Source organism: Podarcis filfolensis, assembly GCF_964270895.1.
Source record: "Podarcis filfolensis genome assembly, chromosome: 18".
NCBI lineage: Eukaryota > Metazoa > Chordata > Lepidosauria > Squamata > Lacertidae > Podarcis > Podarcis filfolensis.
This window is the reverse complement of record NC_139622.1, coordinates 6964187-6985328: the sequence shown is the minus strand read 5'-3', so window position 1 is coordinate 6985328 and position 21142 is coordinate 6964187. Positions and strand designations below refer to the sequence as shown.

The window sequence follows — 21142 nt, the reverse complement described above, 5'->3', positions numbered from 1 at the left end:
AGAAACCTTATTTGTTCACTTTTGGTAATGAGCGGAGAGCACATCCCTTTTCCGGTTTCCTGACCTCTGCTGAAGGTCCAAGCCACCACTGGCATGTGGACCCCGAAGGTTGCCCTCTGGCTGAAAAAGTTCCCCCACCCCTATTCAGATTGACTTGCTGCTTTTTAAAGTTTCGCGCTGTGGGCCTTTTTGTTTTCTGTGCCCTTGCTTCAAGCGTTATTCTTTTCTCTCTACAAGCAATGCCAGGATTCAAGAAGCTATAGATGAAGTGAGTAGGAGGGTGCGGGAACTTTAGCTCGAGTACAGAAAGGAGGTGCTGCTTTGTCTGTTTGTTTTGAAGCATTTTTACCCTACCCTACAGGCTTCCAGAGCAGCTTAGTTACCAGTAACATGGCAGCCCTGCCCTCAGGCATAGGTAAAGGTAAAGGGACCCCTGACCATTAGGTCCAGTCGTGACCGACTCTGGGCTTGCGGCACTCATCTCGCTTTATTGACTGAGGGAGCCGGCGTTTGTCTGCAGACAGCTTCCAGGTCATGTGGCCAGCATGACTAAGCCGCTTCTGGCGAACCAGAGCAGCACACGGAAACGCCATTTACCTTCCTGCCGGAGCGGTCCCTATTTATCTACTTGCACTTTGACGTGCTTTCGAACTGCTAGGTTGGCAGGAGCAGGGACCGAACAACGGAAGCTCACCCTGTCGCGGGGATTCAAACCGCCAACCTTCTGATCGGCGAGTCCTAGGCTCTGTGGTTTAACCCACAGCGCCACCCGTGTCCCACCCTCAGGCGGGGAAAAGGGGATCAGGAGGGAGAAGGGGCAGGAGAAGCAAACTTTGGTGCTACTGCTTGGTTGCAATGGTCAACCGGAATGGTAACAGGGAGAGGAAGAGGTTAACGTTGCTGGTCCCTCAGCAGCACTGGTGAAGTCTGCCTGCTTCCCTTCTCCCTTTGTTCTGCCATGTGGTGGACTGGATGCTGCCTGGTACCAGTGGATGAAGGTGAGGAGCCTGATGGAACGAATGGCTTCTCACCAGAAATGGAGCCTGATTGAGCAGCTTCTTGGCACCTGCGATTAGGCAGTGCTTGACTTTCTTAGGATGTTGGTGGAGCGTTGCCTAAAGAGCTCTTCTGTTTGGGGGTGTCTGTTGTCGTTTCTCGCAACCCAGGATCAGGAACGTGCAGAGAAACTTCAAAAGCAGCAAGCTGAGCGGGAGGAGAAGGGGAGGCTGAAGGAGGAGGCGAAGGCCGCAAAAGAACGCGCCCGGGAGGAGGCGAAGAGGAAGAAGGAAGAAGAAAAAGAGTTGAAGGATAAGGAAAGGAGGGAGAAAAGGGAGAAAGATGAGAAAGAGAAGGCTGAGAAGCTGCGGGCGAAAGAGGAAAAACGGAAAGAGAAGCAGGAAGCTCTGGAGTAAGTTGTACTCTCTGGTGGGGTTTGTTTTTACGTGTGACTCATGCTTGAACATGTGTGCATGGTTGCTTGGTTTCCCCCCCCCCCACCCTCCCTGAAATTAAGCTTTTGTTTTAAAGGGCAAAGCAAGAAGAGAAAAGGAAGAGAGAAGAGGAGAAACGGTTGAAAGAGGAAGAAAAGGTAACTGGGGTTTTGTCTCGCTCAGCCTTCACGTGCCCTCCAGTTGGGCTCCAGTTCCCATCCGCCCCAGCCAGCATACAGTGGGACTGGTAGTCCACCATAATCTGGAGAGGACCTAGTTGGGAAAGTCTGGTCTAGCCGAAGGGAAGCACACTCTGGCCTCTGCCATTGGCTGGATGCTGAGGACTTGGAGGAGGCTGCCTTCCTTGCTTCCCGGCAAAAACATCCTGGTGAGGGGAAGGCCAGCCTAGCCCATGCGTCGGGAAATCCCAGCCTGCTTCTGCCGGTCAGTGTAGACAATACTAAGCCTGGTGGACTACAAGGGTCTGGCTCAGCCAGCTTCTTACGTTTTTATGAATTACGTTGTTATCAGTAAGTGGCCGGGGCCAGAATTCACAGTGGTGTTTTTAATTATCCAGAGCTTTCGCAGAAATGCTTTTAAATAATCCAAATCGTTTGCATTTCATTTTGTCCATATTTCCATCTCTAGCGTATCAAAGCAGAGAAGGCAGAGATCACCAGGTTCTTCCAAAAGCCCAAAACCCAGCCTGCTCCAAAGGTGAGTTTTGTTTTGCTGTTTGTCTGCCTTTGTCTGGCTCTCCTGCAATGCCATTTAAATCCATGCAAAATTTCCAGGGCAATGGAAATTGCCTTCAAGGTGGCCAACACAGTTCACATTTTAAATGCTGTGTTGTATATGCACAGAACCCTCTGAACTATGTATGTCTTTTTTATTTAAAATATGTTTACTCCACCTGTCTATCAAATCAAAAGTAGAATACAAACACAAAACCCTGATTTTTAGATCTATTGCTCTACCCACCCGCAAGGAATATGCGCCAAGTGTGCTACAAACAAATATGAAGTCCTGCTAGTAATTTTTAAAAATGCATAATTTAAAAACTCTTGCCCAACACTCTGCCACCTCAATGCCCATCACCAAAAACCAGCCAATAAAAATGCCTCCATGTGTTGATTCTAAAATAAGCTGGGGCGGTGTGGCTCCAGAAGAAGTGGGCTTCTTATATTGTTGAAGAAGCTACTGGGTGTACCTTCTCCGCTTGCCTTTCTGAGAGTTTTTTAGGCCTGGGGTTGGGGAACCTGTGGTTCTAAGGACATTGCTGGACTCGGCTCCCATCATCTTTTATGCTGGAAGAAGGCTACAGGTTCCCCAACCCTGCTTTAGCTAGTTATGGAGATCAAAAAAGGTCAGAAAGCATAGCTGACCCATGGCTTGCAGAGGCCTTAAGAAGAGTTTGGATTTGATATCCCGCTTTATCACTAGCCGAAGGAGTCTCAAAGCGGCTAACGTTCTCCTTTCCCTTCCTCCCCCACAACAAACACTTTGTGAGGTGAGGCTGAGAGACTTCAGAGAAGTGTGACCGGCCCAAGGTCACCCAGCAGCTCCATGTGGAGGAGCGGAGGCGCGAACCCGGTTCCCCAGATTACGAGTCCACCGCTCTAAACCACTACAACACACTGGCTCTCTAAGTGAATTTCAAGTAGCACCAAGAAGGGAGGGAATAGATGGTGGCAAAAATTGGTACCTGGATTAAGAAGCAAATATCAGCCCAAACCAGAGAGGAAGCATCATTTTTGGTCTTTTTCAGGCAGCAAAAGGGACCATCACATCAAAGTAGCCAGATGTATCCAGTATCCACATGTTTTTCAGGCTTTATTGGTCAAAACATGAATTATGCCCAGGAGAGAATAGGAAGCTGGTGCTGATAGTAAGGTAGTTGGGAGGGGAGGATGGAGAGAGACCAAGAGCTTGTGTATAACATTTTCCTCCTGATTTCAGATTCTGGCTGGCTGGTGTGGCAGATTTGCTCCGTTTGAGATCAAGGAGAACATGGTCCTCGCGCCAATCTGCCGAGTTGCAGTCGATCAGGACCTCATGGACCAGTTAGACTGGCTGCTGCAAGCTCAGAGCTACAGTGCTTCTTTCTTGGAAGAACTGAAAAGCAGAGATCCCTGTAAAACTGGACCCACCCTCATCAGCAGCCCGAATGCTGATGCATTCAACAGGTTAGTTTTCTTGGTATTGTGAGCTTTTGAGCTACGCTACTTGTAGAAGGCTGCTCACTGCTACTGCCTTAATCTGCAGCACTTGCTCTCAAACCCTCCTCAGCAGGGCACATGGCATTCTGCAACGTCCGACGTTGGCTCATTGCCTCCCACCATGTTCTCCCACCCCGGCATCATCAGATAGAGGGAATTATGAGAGTTAGAAACCTAAAAGAAGGAAAAGTTTTCCTTCCTTCCTTTCATTTGGTTTAACTTGGTTTAGTTTAAAGGTAAAGGGACCCCTGACCGTTAGGTCCAGTCACGGACGACTCTGGGGTTGTGGTGCTCATCTCGCTTTACTGGCCAAGGGAGCCGTCGTACAATTTCCAGGTCATGTAGCCAGCATGACTAAGCCGTTTTTGGCAAACCAGAGCAGCGCACGGAAATGCTGTTTACCTTCCCGCCAGAGCGGTACCTATTTATCTACTTGCACTTTGACGTGCTTTCGAACTGCTAGGTTGGCAGGAGCAGGGACCGAGCAACGGGAGCACACCCCGTCGCGGGGATTCGAACCACCGACCTTCTGATCAGCAAGCCCAAGAGGCTCAGTGGTTTAACTAAAGACCTTTATTGGGGGCAGTAGCCCCTTTTCTTGTTAGTCCAGTGTTGCCATCTTAGCATTGCTTCTATATAAAAAAAATCCTTTTCAGTGGAAAGCAGGGATAAAGGAGTCTTTCACGCCGTCAGTCAACTGCCGGTGGTCTTTCTCTCACTGGCTTGGAACCCCGGTGGGCTGCATACCCGTGACTGATTACAGCATTTTCCTTTCAACAGCGATGTGGTCATTGTGAGCAGCAGCCAAGCAGGAGATGTGCCGGAGAGGAAGAAGTTCGGTAGGATGAAGCTCCTGCAGTTCTGTGAGAATCACCGCCCTGCCTACTGGGGCACGTGGAACAAGAAATCCTCAGCCATACGCCCAAGAAACCCTTGGTCAAAAGAGGAGGTCAGCACGTGATACTGCTCTTGTTTCAGCTGAAGTAACTCAGTGGCAAGCCCTTAGGCAGCTAAGCAGAGAAGTCCAGGTGTAAATCGCCAATATATAAGGCTGTGGTTGCCACCATGCCCTCAGCTGTGGGGTATATATGAAATTGCATCCAATTATAATCTCTGGACTATCCAGTTTATTGGCTCTTGGGAGTTGGGGCTGGGCATGGTCTCTGCCTGAGACCATGGGCGAGGGCCGTAGCTCAGCCATAAGAGCACCTTTTCTGTACGCAGAGGGCTGTGCAATCCTCAGCACCTCCAGGTACAGAATCATAGACTTGTAGGGCCAGAAGGGAGCCCAAGGGTCGGCATCTACTCTGGCCACCTGCAAGGGAGGACTTGAAGCTAAAGAATCCCTGATCCATAGAAAGTAGGACTGGGGAAATTCTGGCGAGCTGCTGCCAGGCAGTTCTGATGATACAGACATAGATGAATCCAATGGCCTGACGTGGCATAAGGCAGCTTTCTGTGTGGTTTAGTGCAGCTCTGTGGCTTTTATTTTCTGTCTGCTTGGCAATGGGCTTCATAAGTTCACTTTGCCTCCACTAAGCAACAGACTGTGAGCTGCAACTGAGGTTTCCTGCCCAGTGCTGCAGTGTGAAGGAAAATCACCGTCTCTGCTCTTTATATTGTTCCCTGGGGAGCAAAGAGGACGATTCCCTCACTCCCTGTCCTGTATTGCAGATCCCTCTCCTCCCAGTCTGGCAGCACAGTGTTGCTAGAATGTAGCCCAGGGGTAACCTAAGGCCCATGGGCGAGAAGCGGCCCGCGGTGGTCATTTGACCAGCCCACGAGCTGCTCTTGAACCGAGTTGTCTGCTCACGCGCTGCGTTAAGCCAGCACAGTGCGGGGACTTGCTTCCGTGGCACCAGAAATCACGTCTGTGCATGCGCAGGTGCCAGAAATCGCAGGTGTGAGGGATCTCCGCGGGACTGATCTGGCCCAGGCGAGATAAACCTTGCTGACCCCTGATCTAGCCTCTTGTTCCTTCTCCAAAATCCTGTGTACAGCCTGCAGTACTTCTCAAGGCAGAATAGTTTTTCAGTACGGTATTGCTTTTTTTGTTTCCTCCTTTCCTCTGCAGAAACTTCTGGACTACGAAGTGGAGAGTGACGAAGAATGGGAGGAGGAGGAGCCTGGGGAGTCTCTCTCTCACAGCGAAGGGGTAAGGACGAATGGCCACCTTCTGCCTGCAAGCAGGAGACTTCTTTGTCAAAGGAACCAGGGTTCCGGGTGTAATAGAGACAAGCAGGATCACCTGCAGGAAAATGCTGCAGCGTGGGTTGCAACCAGCCATGCCATCTTCTGGGACCAGCAGTTGTTCCGTGTTCTGTGGCCACACTGAGCATGCTCAGTCCTCACTGGGCCGGCTTTTCGGGAGGGAGTAGGCTCATGATGTCAGAGCAACAAGCCAATACGTAGATCTTCCCCACCAAAGTTCCAGCAGCACTGTGGTTATTTATAGAAGCTTTATGCATGGAGGGATAAGTTGCCTCTTGTGTTGCAGAGTGTGACAGAAGCTTCCACTACTGGACGCCCCTTGTTTTTGTTTTAACTATATATTTGTGCTTTTACCTTGTGAAGCGCCCTGATATCTTACGATGGAGGGTGGCATATAAATCTTAATCATCGTAGTAATAATAATTGCAGTGATACCTTTCTGAACAAGGACAGAACTGCAGATGCACGCAAGCAATTTCCCCGTGCTACCAAGTTTGTTTATTTTTAATTTATGTTTGGAAACATTTATATGCCATTTTGCAAACCTTGATAAGTGGAGTTGCAGCTGACCTGACGTTACTGACTTTTCAGTGAGTCTTAAAAGCAGAAATGCTTACAGTAGGGTATGTTTTAGGGGTAAAGGTTTTAAATATATTTAGCTGTACACTCATAGTGCCATGCCTTGTTTTTTCGGACAGTTCATGCTGAGGTTAAGGCTGTGGATTAGGGGCCAGCCAGTGTGGTGCCCTGCCAATGGGCTTGCGGTTACTGGACCTCAGCTCCCATCATCCCCAGCCAGCACAGGCCAATGGTTGGGCATGTTGTTGTCCAGACAGGGTTCAACACGCATGGATCAAATCCTCATTCAGCTGCATCAAGCTCGGTGGATGACTTTGGGGTCCAGTCCCTGGCCCTTAGCTTAATCCTACCTCCTCAGGATAAACTAGGGAGGAGGAGAAGCATGTATGCCACCTTGGAGGAGAGGTGGGATGTAAATTGAGCAAGTGAACACCTGGAGGTTGCCTTACCTGGCCCATACTGCAGCTTTTACACTGGCTTATTTTTGTCATGTGTTAAAGGCATTCTTTGTCCTGTTAGGCGGTTCATGAGAAAGGCTTTGGGCATGAACCCAAGGACCCCAAAGGAAAAATCAGTTCCCACTGCCTTGGGGGACACCTTTGGGAGAAGAAAAGGTTAAGGAATAAACCTAATACAAATCCAGAGTGGAGTCCCTAAGGCAGTTGGATGGCGCTTTGTACTACTCCTCCTGGCAACTCCTGCCGCCAAGCTAGTGCCAAACGTCTTGCTTTGCTTTCCATTGGACCACATCAGCAAGCCCGGGGGGGGGGTGGTCTTGTCGTCTGCTCAGCCCCAAGACCTCCAAACATACTGCCCAGGCTTGCACCATGGAGATTCTCTAGCTTGCCTTGTTTGTGTGTGTAGCGGTTTAGTCATGTTGGCCACATGACCTGGAAAGCTGTCTGTGGACAAACCCCGGCTCCCTCGGCCTGAAAGCGAGATGAGCGCCGCAACCCCATCGTCACCTTTGACTGGACTTAACCATCCAGGGAGCCTTTACCTTTACCTTTTTTAGATATATAGGTACATATATCCCATCTGATCCGACAATACTCTTTATTAAAAGTTTCCAGAGGGGTGGCTGTGTTGCCCTATTGCACCGAAATGACTCTTGTGGCACCTTAAAGCCTAACAACTTTTATAATATGCTGGAGCTTGAATGCCAGTCCATCAAAAGTTTACACCGTAATAAATTTGTTTCACCTTTAAGATAATAAAAGTCTTTTGCTGTTGTTTGCTCTAGAAAGAGGCTGACACCACACCGTTTAAAACGTGCCCCTTTCCAGGTTTTCTTGACGTCTACTTTTAAATCTTTCAGGATGATGACGATGAGGGGGGAGAGGAGGAAGACGATGACGACGGCTTCTTTGTGCCCCATGGGTACCTCTCAGAGGATGAAGGTGTGACTGAAGTAAGCCACAGAATTCCAGGGCACCTTACAACAAGACTGAACTGCCTTGGGAATAAATTTGCAAAAGGTTACTTGTGTAGGGTACAGTGGCCACAGTGATCCATGCGACGGTCACCTCCAGGCTTGACTACTGTAATTCGCTCTACGCGGGGCTGCCCTTGAAGCTGTCCCAGAAACTCCAGCGGGTGCAGAATGCAGCAGCGAGGCTCCTCAGGGGGTCTCTGCCATGGGAGCATATTCACCCAGTGCTTTTCCAGCTGCATTGGCTCCCGGTGGAGTACAGGGTCAGATTTAAGATGCTGGTTTTGACCTTTAAAGCCCTTCATGGCCTAGGACCCTCGTACCTACGGGACCGCCTCTCCCGGTCTGCCCCACGGAGAGCCTCAAGGTCCATAAATAGCAACACCCTAGTGGTCCCGGGCCCTAAGGAAGTTAGATTAGCTTCAACCAGAGCCAGGGCCTTTTCAAAACTGGCTCCGGCCTGGTAGAACGCTCTGTCTCATGAGACCAGGGCCCTGGAGGATCAGATTTCTTTCCGCAGGGCCTGTAAGACAGAGTTGTTCCTCCTGGCCGTTGACTTGGAGCCAATTTGATTCCCTCCCCCTCTTTTTCCTTTTTCCTTTCTCCTCCTGTGATGAGGCTGCATTTTAATATTTTAATGTTTCAATATTTTAATGTTGTATTTTAATTTTGTTTTTAAGTTGTATTCATTCAACTTGTTTTTATTATTGCTTGTTAGCCGCCCTGAGCCTGGCCTTGGCTGGGGAGGGCGAGGTAGAAATAAAAATTATTATTATTATTATTATTATTATTATTATTATTATTAGGGTAACTTGATCTACCCAGCTTGGCAGTGATGCAACAGTCCTTGCGGCACCAATAACTTGCTGGTTATAAACTGTACAAAAATCTCCGGTTCTAAGTTTTAGAATTCAAAGCGCTGATCTCATATTGGCTAGCTAAGCTGGGAGGTAGGCGGGATGTACAGCCAGGGGGGGCACCTTCCCTCTTGACCAACCTTTCGAGCGCTGCACGCCATTGGTGGGCATGTCTGAAGTGGGTGTGGCTACTCCCCATGCCTGCAGCCAATCAGAACCCACGGAACCCGCATCGAACGTTCAGCTTCCAAAAATAGTTCACAAACCAGAACAGTCACTTCCGGGTTTGCAGCATTTGGGAGCCAAAACATTCGAAAACTAAGCTGTTCAAAAACCAAGGCACAAGTGTAATAGAAAAGAACTTCACTGGTGGGGGGGGGGGGAGAGAATGGCACCTAGACCTTCTACTGTGGCAAGTGTAACCTAGGTTTAAGGCGCTATTTAGTGATTAGATTATATATCTGAGTTTCTAACCCTGGCACTGATAGAAATGCGTCGGATGTTTGGGTTCCAAAGAATGTTCACAAACCAGAACACTCACTTCTGGGTTTGCGGCGTTCGGGAGCCAAAACGTTTGACTCGCAAGGCATTCGACTTCTGAGGTACGACTGTACTTCAGTAGTAAAGTGACCAAACCTTTATCTTTAGTTATGCAAACACCCAACCTTTTGAGCCGTTCTCCTTCTTCATCAGAGTAATGCTTTTCTTCCCCTTCCAGGAATGTGACCCCGAGAATTACAAAGCTCGCCAGAAGCTGAAAGCGAAGGAGTGGGACGAGCTGATCACCAAGGGGAAGAGATTCCGCGTCCTTCAGCCTGTGAAGATCGGCTGCGTTTGGGAAGGCAAGGAAAACAGTGACGCAGATCTGAGGCCCCTGCAGCAGTTCACAGTTTCTATCCTGGACTCAACGATTGCTGATGAAGATCCGTTAGAAAAAAGCAGCAAAAAGAAAACGAAAGACCAGCAAAGTAAGCCACAGGCAGGAAGAGTGAACAGCTCTGCCTCTTCCACAGAGCAAGGGTGGCTTCGGCTAAAGGTGTTACGAGGCTGTAAGGAAAGGTTTATGGCAGGGGTGACCAACTCCCAAGAGACCGCGATCTACTCACGGAGTTAAAGACTGGCAGTGATCATCTACCCCCTTTTGAAGGGTTCAGGTCAACAACTTTGAGCTTTTTTTAGGGGAGCCAACTTCTTGAGCTTCTTTGGGGGGAACCAGTGATCTACCACAAATGTCCAGTGATCTACCGGTAGATCACAATCTACCCGGTGGGTGCGCCTGGTTTATGGAAGTGGCTGGCTTATCTGTTGGAGAAATTTGTAAAGCGTTCGTCCTAACCAGGTTCCCCTATGGAACGCAGACAGACTCAGGTGTTAAGTGAAAAGTAGGCCTTTATCAATACAAATGTGCATACATGATGTCAGCCTCCTAAAAAAGCCAGAGGGAGCCTGCACGTTGATGCTACCAGCCATTTTCGGGCACAAACCACAGCGAGGGAGTTGGGAGAGAGATCAGCTGAATCAGTTTTCCCTTTGTCTCCCTTTTGCTGGTTGGCAGGCAACCGTGGTGGGATTGGGGGGGAGAGATAGCAGATTAGAAATGTTCCTGTAGGAAACAGTGGAATTTCTGGGCTTGTTACACAAACCCTTTCCTAACAAAGGGTTTTCTGGGGATACATCACAGTACGTTTCCAAGCAGAATTCAAAAGTCTTGGTACTGACCTTTAAAGCCCTAAACAGCCTAATTCAACCCAGACACAGAGGTCCATTCCCACACTCCTAGAAGTGACGTTACAAGGAACCAGGCACAGGGCCTTCTCGGTGGTGGTGCCCTCCCCACCAGATATCAAGGAAATACACAACTATCTGACTTTTAGAAGACACCTGAAGGCAGCCCTGTTTCGGGAAGTTTTAAATGTCTAATATTTTACAATTTTTTAGGTGCTGTAAGCCGCCCGGAGTGGCTCGGGGAAACCCAGTCAGATGGGCGGGGTATAAATAATAAATTATTACAGTGGTACCTTCCGGTTACATACACTTCAGGTTACACACTCCGCTAACCCCGAAATAGTACTTCAGGTTAAGAACTTTGCTTCAGGATAAGAACAGAAATCGGGCTCCGGCGGCGCGGCGGCAGCAGGAGGCCCCATTAGCTAAAGTGGTGCTTCAGGTTAAGAACAGTTTCAGGTTAAGAACGGGCCTCCGGAACGAATTAAGTACTTAACCCGAGGTACCACTGTATTCGGAAATTATTTGGGAAGGGGAGGGGACTGGCCTGAAGTTGACAGCCGGACAACCAGGGAGAAGAGTCGGCAGAAGAAGAATGGAAGAAATTCATTTTTTTTTTTTTAATTAAATATTTATTGGTATTTTCAAAAAACACACAACAAACAAAAACAAAAAAAAATAAACAAAATATTCGAAACTAAACAAAAAAAATAGAAAAAACACATACAGTTTCTGATACTTATTTTCCTCAACCTTATTTCTCAGACCTCCTCACACCTCCCCTTCTTGTATTCCAATTTAAATTGTCAATTCAGCAAGTCCTTAACTTATTTCTTCACCTTAACTTAAACATTTACTCTAACATACTGTTATTTTACTTTACTTCTTTTTTCCATTTCCTCCATTTATTTTTAACAGCCTTGTTCTCACTTAGTTTAAAAAAAAAAAAAGAAAAAAAAAACCAATTTCACCTTATTAAAATTACACATCAATACTTATACCTCATTAATTTATTCTTGAACCTTTTTCCTAAGGTCGACCAAAATTTCCCTTCCACGGTTTACCCAATTTCCTTACCACTAACAAAATATAAAACAAACAAAGCAATGCAAATTATCCTTATGTACCCTTTGGATTCCCAACCTCCACCCACCCTTCTCCCGGTTCCAGTCCCCAACCAATATCCATCAGTCTTTATATTATTTATTTAGCCTGGAGATCTCAGGTCCGAGGCCCTTATGTCTCTCTCAGTTCCTTTCTGCCGGTCTCTTTGATAGACCTTGATGTTAAGCCCCAGGTCTCGGAGGGGCTCCGGCCCAACAGAATCGGTGTTGCTTCTAGCCAGTCCTCCATACTTAAAAGCAAAAGCAAAGCCTATGGGGTATTCCAACTCTTGTTTCAAATTTCTTTCAAATCCAAATGTCCCCACAGCTCCAGCTTCCACCTTCAACAAATTTATAATCCTCAGGTCTTCAGATCTCCTCAAAAGAGGATCTCTCCATTTTCCAAATTCCCAATCAAACCAGGCTTTCCGCATCCAGTTTTTATTGTCCTTTTTTATCATCATGTCAGGCCCCATATTGTAGCTCTCCTTTGACTCCTGCAAACCTCCATCTCCTCCTTCGTTTTCTTCAAAAAGAACATATTGCTCCATCGTGTCTACGCTTTCGGTTTCATTTATTTGTTCAGTTGAATAGGCTTCCTGTTTCAAATCCTTATCAGACTCCAAGCTGTTGTTTACTGTCCAGTGTAATAGCGCTACCTCTGTAGACAAAGCATCGTACTCATCTTGTAAGTTTCCCAAGAGAACCAGTGCTCTGTCCAATTCTGCTTGGAATTTAGACACTCCAGCCATTTTTGTAATGTAGTATCCTTGTTACCCCTCTAGGGGGATTTAATTCCTTGATCTTCCTTTCAGCTCAAAAACCAAAAGTCCAGTTATTTTGTATCAACCTTATTTTCAACAAGTTATCCCAAATAAACCAGCAAAAACAGCAGAAACAATGTTCTCTTTTTCCAGCTGACAACTAGCTGACTAGCAGCTCACTTGACAGCTGTCAAAATCTTCCATGCAACAGGCTTTCTCATCGGACGTTCCCGGGTCTAGGGGGGGGTGTAGTTTCAGCTCCCAAAATTCTTTTTATCCTCCAGAATATCCTCTTATAATGTCCAAACCGTGAGGTCAGGATCTTTAGTTAAAAAAAAGCAAGAAACAGATTCTCTCGACCTTAGCTGCCCAGTCCTTTGCTTTAAGTTGTTTACAAAGGGGGGGGGTGGACTTCCTTTTTAGCCCCTTCCCGCTCGTTCCAAATCCAAGATAAGAAATTTTTTAAAGTTCCAATCTCCGTATTACTCACGGGTTGATGTTTTAGGATCCAATCACTCTTAGAAGAAGTTGGCGCTCTCTGTCAATGGCTTGCGGCTTCACTCCGTAGACGAGGGAGTACTCTCAGCACCACGCCTTACCCTGCCTCCGTTCCGAAGCCTTTAAAAAGGCTCCGTCGCGGATTGGGGGGGCGCAAATGGTGCCCGCCGAGTCTCTATGTTCACAGGCATCCGCGCCTGTGATTTTAAGGGTCCCCGCTTCGCCGCAGCGGCCAGACCCAGACACTACGGAGCCGATTCCCTCCGGAGCTCGGAGGGAATCCGCCATTAAACAATGGCACCAACCCGGAAGTCTCAAGAATGGAAGAAATTCAAGGACTACTTACAAAAACACTGCAATATTAATGAATGTTGAGTGATGTTGGATTGAAATTAAGTGGTTTCTAGCTGTAATGGTACAAAAGAATATGAAAAAATGGTTCTTTTTTCTTTGTATATAAGTAGAAGTTTAAGCTACAATAATTTAAGAAGATGGATAGAAAATAAGGGTTTTTTTAACTGTAATGCTATGAGATAAGGATTTGCCGGATAAACAATTTGAACTGGAATACAAGAAGGGGAGGCATGAGGAGGTCAGGGAAATATGTTATTGAAAAATAAGTTATGAACTTTATGTGTTTTTATTATTTTTTCTTTTTAATTTTTTCTTTGTATAAAATGGAAAATTCTAATAAATATCTTATTAAAAAAAAAGAAGAAGAAGTTGACAGCCGGACAATCTCTTGATGACTTGACTGCCCTCCTTCATCTGTATGAAACAGCATCCTAATCCTCTCTTTCTTCTTTTCGCCATGCTCCAGTCTTGGGACAGCTGCTTCCCCTGCTTCACGGGAACGTTAACGGAAGCAAGGTCATCATCCAGGAGTTCCAGGAGTGCTGCCGCATGGGGCTCCTGCAGGGCAACAGCAACAGCTCCACCTCTGCTTTGGAGAGCGGGGATGCCAGCCCCACAAGCCCCAACACTTCCTGGGCCCAGGCCCCCGCCCACGATGGCTCCGCCATCCCTTCCAAAGCCAGGCTAAAACGAATCATCTCCGAGAACTCCGTCTACGAGAAGAGGCCCGACCACCGGATGTGTTGGTACGTGCACCCCGAGGTGCTGAAGAGCTACGCCCAAGAGAACTTGCCCGTCCCTTGCCAGTGGAATTACGTCACCCAAGTCTCCAAGGAGGACGCCAGCAGCAGTTTGCCGGGAGGGGCAGCGATACAGACCACCCCGGTCTCTGCGAAACGGAAGTCGACAGGAAGCATGTCCATCACCAAGTTCATGAAGAGGCCTCTTGGCGCTGAACAGGTGAGGTTCCTTTCAGGCACTCCGTTTTCTGCCTAGACTAGTACGGCCGTGCTCCCCAAGCCCTTAGCAACCTGCTGCAGAGGGCCCTTAATTTGAAGCGTAGCATTGTTGAATTTTGTGAATTCTGCCTCTTTCCTGCGTTTCTAGGTTCTTGTGGCCTTGTTGTTGTTGTTTAGTCGTGTCCAACTCTTTGTGACCCCCTGGACCAGAGCACGCCAGGCCCTCCTGTATTCCACTGCAGTTTGGTCAAACTCATGCTGGTAGCTTCAAGAACACTGTCCCACCATCTCGTCCTCTGTCGTCCCCTTCTCCTTGCGCCCTCAATCTTTCCCACCATCAGGGTCTTTTCCAGGGAGTCTTCTCTTCTCATGAGGTGGCCAAAGGCTTGGAGCCTCAGCTTCAGGATCTGTCCTTCCAGTGAGCACTCAGGGCTGATTTCCTTCAGAATGGAGAGGTTTGGTCTTCTTGCAGTCCATGGGACTCTCGAGAGTCTCCTCCAGCACCAGAATTCAAAAGCATCCATTCTTCGGTGATCAGCTTTCTTTACGGTCCAGCTCTCACTTCCATACATCACTTGTGACCTTAAGCTATCTTTAATGTAAGCCGCTTTGGGTCACTCTGCGAGAAAAGCGACTAGCAAATTTTAACAGCAGCAGCCTGTCCCCAGCAATGTCTGGAGGATGAGAGCTCTATGACTGGGTGCTACCCAGTTTTCAACATCATGATATATCCGGCAGCTAAATATCGCTATATGCTGATATATCTCGATGCCTGGAATGTATCTCAGCAGCTTCTTCCTCCCCACCTTAGGGGAGGAAGGGGCAGGTGAGATACATCACCCAGCACTAAAGCTGAGCAAGCCCCCAGACCACTCTGGCTAGTGGGGGGTGGGGGGCTTCCTCAAAGCCGCAGGCAGAGCCCAGAACCACCACAGGCTCCATCTGCCTGCCTGCGCCTTTGCAGGCAATTTGAGCTGGGAATACATCCTGGCCACTGCGTGATGTATCACCAGCTCAATAGCTGAACGCAGTACCGGTTTCAGACAATTTACCAGTGTTATCACCCAGCCCTAGACAGCTCCCACCATCTCTGACCACTGGCCATACTCGCTGGGGCTGATAAGGGATCCCGGAGCATAACAATATATGGAGGGACGGCTTCCCCAGCCCTGATCAAGCTAGTGTGGCGTGGGTTCGAATCCTCCCTCAATGAACCACGAGGTTCATTGGATCAGTCCCTGCCAGCCAGGGACTATGGTCCATTTAGGCCAGTATCGTCTATACTGGCTTCGAAGTGGCTCTCCAAGGCTCAGGTATGGTCTTTCTCCTATCACCTGCTGCCCAATTATTTTTTTAACGGGAGATTCTAGGGGCTGAATCCGCATGCAGAGTGTATTCTGCCACTGAGCTGTGGTCCTGTCCCTCAATTCCCTTGCCTTTCTGGAGGGAGACAGGCTTTCTTGTCCCCAACCCCACATAAGGAATAGGGAACCTGTGGTCCTCCAAAAGCTGTTGGATTCCAACTCCAGTGATCAGAGAAGACAAGAATATGCAGTGGTACCTCAGGTTAAGTACTTAATTCATTCCGGAGGTCTGTTCTTAACCTGAAACTGTTCTTAACCTGAAGCACCACTTTAGCTAATGGGGCCTCCTGCTGCCGCTGCACCACCGGAGCACGATTTCTGTTCTCATCCTGAAGCACTATTTCTGGGTTAGCGGAGTCTGTAAACTGAAGCGTATGTAACCTGAAGCGTATGTAACCCGAGGTACCACTGTAGAGCCCAGCATCATCTAGGCCCACATCCCTGCTCCCTGTGAGATTTCCCTCTCTTCTCTGTTCTTTCCTCCTGCTAGCCGCTCTGCCTCCAGGGCTCAATCTTGCCACTCTTTTGGGTCATAGTTTTTTTCATTTTAGAGTCCATTTAGTGGGTGGCATAATTCACCTGCCTATTGGTTGCTGATGTCTGAAAACACCTTCCTTCCCCACCCCCTTCTCTTTGTTCCAAGGCTGAAACCACAGAGATGGATGGCTTTCAGGCTGACACGGAGGAAGAGGATGACGATGAATGCATGATTGTGGACGTGCAGAAAAGCAAAGGTGAGGCACCTGGTTTAGGCAGTTGGCCACCCACGCACAGGTACACCCTCTCACCTCCAGAAGCTGCCTAGTGTCTTTGTGTGTGCCATATGCTCATGGTCTCTCCCAAGCCGGCTTAGGAAGCCTGCTTTTAAGATTGTAGCTCTTGTCATGACAGGACTCAGAAAACGCAGTGGCAGAGAATTAAAGAACTGGAAAAACAAGCACACGGCTGTTTCCCAAGACGTCTCACACACAGGTCAACCCACAGAGGCGAGAGGATGATCAGAGCCATCTATGGAAAAATCTTTCCTTGCTTTTGCTTATGCATCTTTAAAGGAAATGACTGGGGGGTCTGTGGGACAACAAGCACTCTGAATTAACTGCTGTGTGCATGTGAACAAGTGGCCTAATGTTCAGTAGACTTGGGTTTAATTTCTGTTCCGGAAGGATCCCTTAATGCAGGCATAGGCAAACTCGGCCCTCCAGATGTTTTGGGCCTACAACTCCCATCATCCCTAGCTAGCAAGACCAGTGGTCAGGGATGATGGGAACTGTAGTCCCAAAACATCTGGAGGGCCGAGGTTGAGGAAGCCTGCCTTAATGCAAGCTTGTGTTTGTGGCCACTTCTCGCTCTTCTGACACACACGGCATCATTGTGAGGTGGAATTCCTTCCCATCTTCCCAGCCCATTGCCCCCCCCCTCCTTGCTTTGCTAGCAATTAGGTGGTCAGTTTCTTGGCCGTATGTTCCATACAGCCATTCAAGGGCAGAGTAAGAAGGGCCTGCGGTGACAGCTGTCATGCCTCAATTTTTTGTACAGTGGTGCCCCGCAAGATGAATGCCTCGCAAGACGGAAAACCCGCTAGACGAAAGGGTTTTCCGTTTTGGAGGTGCTTCGCAAAACGAATTTCCTATGGGCTTGCTTCGCAAGACGAAAATGTCTTGCGAGTTCCTGTGGGGTTTTTTTCCTTCCCCCCCCCCTTTTTCCCAAGCCGCTAAGCCGCTTATCAGCTGATCCGCTAAGCCGCTTAACAGCTGATCCGCTAAGCCGCTTATCAGCTAAGCCGCTAATAGCGCTAATCCGCTAAGCCGCTAATGGGCTTGCTTCGCAAGACGAAAAAACCGCAAGACGAAGAGACTCGCGGAACGGATTCTTTTCGTCTTGCGAGGCACCACTGTATAGTGTTAACTAGGCCCTGACTCTGTCCCCACGTCAGTCTTGAGTTCAATAAACCATGGCTTGTTGGATCTAGAATAAAAGTTGGACACACAAACACACTCCTGTTTTAGTGCTAATCATTGGGGGGTTGTTACATCATGAGATAGATAGATAAAACGTTATTCGCATTAGCCAATGGCCATAGCAACAGTAAAACATTACAGTATACGCAGTATACGCAGAAAAGGAAATTTGATATAAGAGCACAATCATGAGTGTTGCTTCCAACTCTACAATGCGGCAGCTAGACCGGTGACTGGGACTGGCCGCCGAGACCATATAACACTGGTCTTGAAAGACCTACATTGGCTCCCAGTACGTTTCCGAGCCCAATTCAAAGCGTTGGTGCTGACCTTTAAAGCCCTAAACGGCCTCGGTCCAGTATATCTGAAGGAGCGTCTCCACCCCATCGTCAAGCCCGGACACTGAGGTCCAGCGCCGAGGGCCTTCTGGAGGTTCCCTCACTGCCAGAAGTGAGATTACAGGGAACCAGGCAGAGGGCCTTCTCTGTAGTGGCACCCGCCCTGTGGAACGCCCTCCCATCAGATGTCAAAGCGATAAACAACTACCTGACATTCAGAAGACATCTTAAGGCAGCCCTGTTCAAGGCAGATTTTAATGTGTGATTTTAGTGTATTTTTTGTTTCTGTGGAAGCCGCCCAGAGTGGCTGGGGAAACCCAGCCAGATGGGCGGGCTACAAATAATAATAATAATAATAATAATAATAATAATAATAATAATAATAATAATTACTACAATTCTTAATAAAAAGTGCGGCGGGGGGAATTGATCACTTTTCTGAACACAAAAAAACAGTGAAAAACCCTTCCTGATGCGCCCACAACTACAGAGGAGCAGCTGCTTATTGTGTATCTTGGTATTAGCCAAACGTCAGCTGGGAACAATTCAGCCAAGGGGGACTGGCCTAGGGAAAAGAATTGGGAGCTGTAACAGGTTAGCTCCAAAGGAAGCTTCACAACAGGAGGCACCTTTTCTATTTTTAGAGTAAACTTTTGTGTCTTTACAGCACCTGCGTTGGAGACCCCGGAAATCGCATCTGAGGGAGAGCAAGCTACTTCAGTCGCTGCCGTCGACTCCTCTAATGCTGTTTGATATACACAGTCCCCACCCCACCCATTAACTGCTCTGTATGTATGTAGAATTCCTTAGAATGTTTTTTTTAAAAAACTCCTCTGTATCTTTTTTATTGTATAAGATACTTGAACATACTCTGTATTCCTTGTAAAGAGAAGACAGCACTTTGTTCTGCTTCAGATCAGTGGAAGCACAAGACGTACTTTTTAGAGGTTTAGTTGGGGGGAGGGGGGCAGGTTTAGATGAAAATACACTTATACTCTCTCTAATAAAAGCATTATTGACCTTTTCAGTGTGCCCCATACAAATGGGGATACCTGGCGCATTTTGTCTAGGAGGGGAGAGGGGTTTAAAAGTATGCCAGGAACACTCAAATCCATGCCTGCTCATCCCTTCTATTCCATTCACATCATCGGCATGAAGGCCCCTAGTCTCCTTTCCCAGTCTCAGCTGATCTTTCACATCCACTCTGGCAGCTGGAGGAGGAAACCCGGCGCCAGAAGTGACAAAGCTGCGCATGGATGTTGGCTTTGAAATACCGTATTTTTCGCCCTATAAGACGCACTTTCCCCCCTCCAAAAATGAAGGGGAAATGTGTGTGTGTCCTATGGAGTGAATGCAGGCTTTCGCTGAAGCCTGGAGAGCGAGAGGGGTCGGTGCGCACCGACCCCTCTCGCTCTCCAGGCTTCAGGAAGCTATCCGCAAGCCTTCGGAGCCCGGTGGGAGTTCCCGCTGGGCTTCCAAGGCTTGCAGATAGGAGGCAGCAGCCTGAATCCTGGGGAGTGCAGCACTGCACACCCCGGGCTTTGGGCAGCTATCTGCAAGCCTTCGGAGCCCGGCGGGAGTTACCACCGGGCTCCGAAGGCTTGCGGATAGCAGCAAGCTCCGGGAGCGAAGGCGAGGTTGCTCAGGCTTCCCCCGTCCCAGCCCCGCGGCTAAAGAGGAAGCCAAGACAGCCACTGAGATGGATCCCGCTGGCTGTCTTGGCTTCTTTGCTCTTTGGGGCTGGGGGGGGGGAAATAATTTTTTTTCTTTGTCCCCCCCCCCAAAAAAAAACTAGGTGCGCCCTATGGAGCGAAAAATACGGTACGTTCCCTTTAGGAACATGGAAGCTGCTTCTTGACCATGTAGTTCTGCACTGTCTACCTTAACTGGCAGCAGCACAGTGTTTCAGGTGGTGTCTTGCATCTTCCCCATCCGATGCTCTAAAGAAACTGGAGATTGTACCAGCAGCGTCGGAACACGTCTGGGGGGGGGGCACACGCAGCCCCCAGAATGAGACAGACCTCTCCGGGCGTCTTCCTGATGAAGCGCAGCTCAGGACGTTCACAGATCAGTCCCTGTGCGCACCAGCCACACATATCTAAAGACATGTGCACACTATCAGCAGAGTATAGCAGAAACGATTGCGAAGCATGTGTGCATTCTAAGTATTATTAAGCAGTGTATACAGGACAAAGCAATCATGGCGTCCTCTCAGTTCTTCTCCGAGAGAGAGAGAGTAAAGAAAAGTACAAAAGTACAGTATAGCAGAAGGGATGCGGGTGGCGCTGTGGGTTAAACCACAGAGCCTAGGACTTGCCGATCAGAAGGTTGGCAGTTCGAATCCTCACGACGGGGTGAGCTCCCGTTGCTCGGTCCCTGCTCCTGACAATCTAGCAGTTCAAAAGCACGTCAAAGTACAAGTAGATAAATAGGTACCGCTCCGGCGGGAAGGTAAATGGCGTTTCTGTGCGCTGCTCTGGTTCGCCAGAAGCGGCTTAGTCATGCTGGCCACAGGACCCAGAAGCGGTATGCCGGCTCCTTCGGTCAATAAAGCGAGATGAGCGCCGCAACCCCAGAGTCGGCCATGACTGGACCTAATGGTCAGGGGTCCCTTTACCTTACAGCACGGGTGTCAAACACAAGGCCCGCGGGCCAAATCTGGCCCGCCAGACCTCGTCATGTGGCCCGTGTAGCCGCCGCCGGCCGCCAGCCTTCACCTTTTATTCTCGCTTCTTTTTTTTTTTTTTTTGACATAAGAAAGCCGCCTCTTCAGCGCATACGTGGCAGCCTACAAGCCATAGAACGTCTGCCCTCTAGCGGCGCTGGCCGTTCTACACAGGAAACCTCCACTTGTTTTTATATTGAGCGCATATTGAGTCCTATAGATACAACCGGCCCTTTGAGGGTGACCAAACTGCTGATGCGGCCCCCGATGAATTTGAGTTTGACACCCCTGCCTTACAGTATAGCAGAAGAGAGATAAGACGGACTTCCATTCTCACACTTTCCAAGCCTAGAAAGTAAACACTGCCATGTGATGCAACAATCACGCACCCAGCGACGGAGGAATGAAATGCTAACAAGCAGCGCCCAACCTTTTTTTGCTCAGTGGGCAGCGGTCCTGAAATTTGTGGTGGGGCATGGCACAACATTAAGTTGTCGCTGCTTCCGCTCCCCGGGGGCCTCATTACCATGGGAAGTCAGCTATGTCCTGCGAACATCCCATAATACTTCAGGATACACACAGTGTTGCCTAGGAGCAGGACCCATTCCTTAGTCCCAGGGGAAAGCATAAAACAGGGGTCAGCAAACTTTTTCAGCAGGGGGCCGGTCCACTGTCCCTCAGACACT

At 48.6% G+C, this 21142-nt stretch overlaps 1 protein-coding gene and 1 long non-coding RNA gene across 3 annotated transcripts in view; one reads left to right on the top strand and one right to left on the bottom strand.

Annotated features, from left to right (window-relative positions):
• Nucleotides 1-18818, top strand: part of CHAF1A (chromatin assembly factor 1 subunit A) — a 32163-nt gene extending 13345 nt beyond the window's left edge. For both annotated transcript variants that reach the window (XM_083594452.1, XM_083594451.1), the window contains exons 5-15: nucleotides 1167-1408; nucleotides 1528-1588; nucleotides 2079-2147; nucleotides 3390-3616; nucleotides 4430-4598; nucleotides 5724-5804; nucleotides 7758-7850; nucleotides 9447-9696; nucleotides 13639-14132; nucleotides 16139-16229; nucleotides 18459-18818. In XM_083594452.1, the coding sequence (XP_083450578.1) occupies nucleotides 1167-1408; nucleotides 1528-1588; nucleotides 2079-2147; nucleotides 3390-3616; nucleotides 4430-4598; nucleotides 5724-5804; nucleotides 7758-7850; nucleotides 9447-9696; nucleotides 13639-14132; nucleotides 16139-16229; nucleotides 18459-18544 (1863 nt within the window). In that variant the 3' untranslated portion in view covers nucleotides 18545-18818. The remainder of the gene's footprint in view (nucleotides 1-1166; nucleotides 1409-1527; nucleotides 1589-2078; nucleotides 2148-3389; nucleotides 3617-4429; nucleotides 4599-5723; nucleotides 5805-7757; nucleotides 7851-9446; nucleotides 9697-13638; nucleotides 14133-16138; nucleotides 16230-18458) is intronic.
• Nucleotides 17247-21142, bottom strand: part of LOC310753641 — a 64790-nt gene continuing 60894 nt past the window's right edge. The window contains exon 2 of the long non-coding RNA XR_014543414.1: nucleotides 17247-17386. This is a non-coding gene — a long non-coding RNA (uncharacterized lncRNA). The remainder of the gene's footprint in view (nucleotides 17387-21142) is intronic.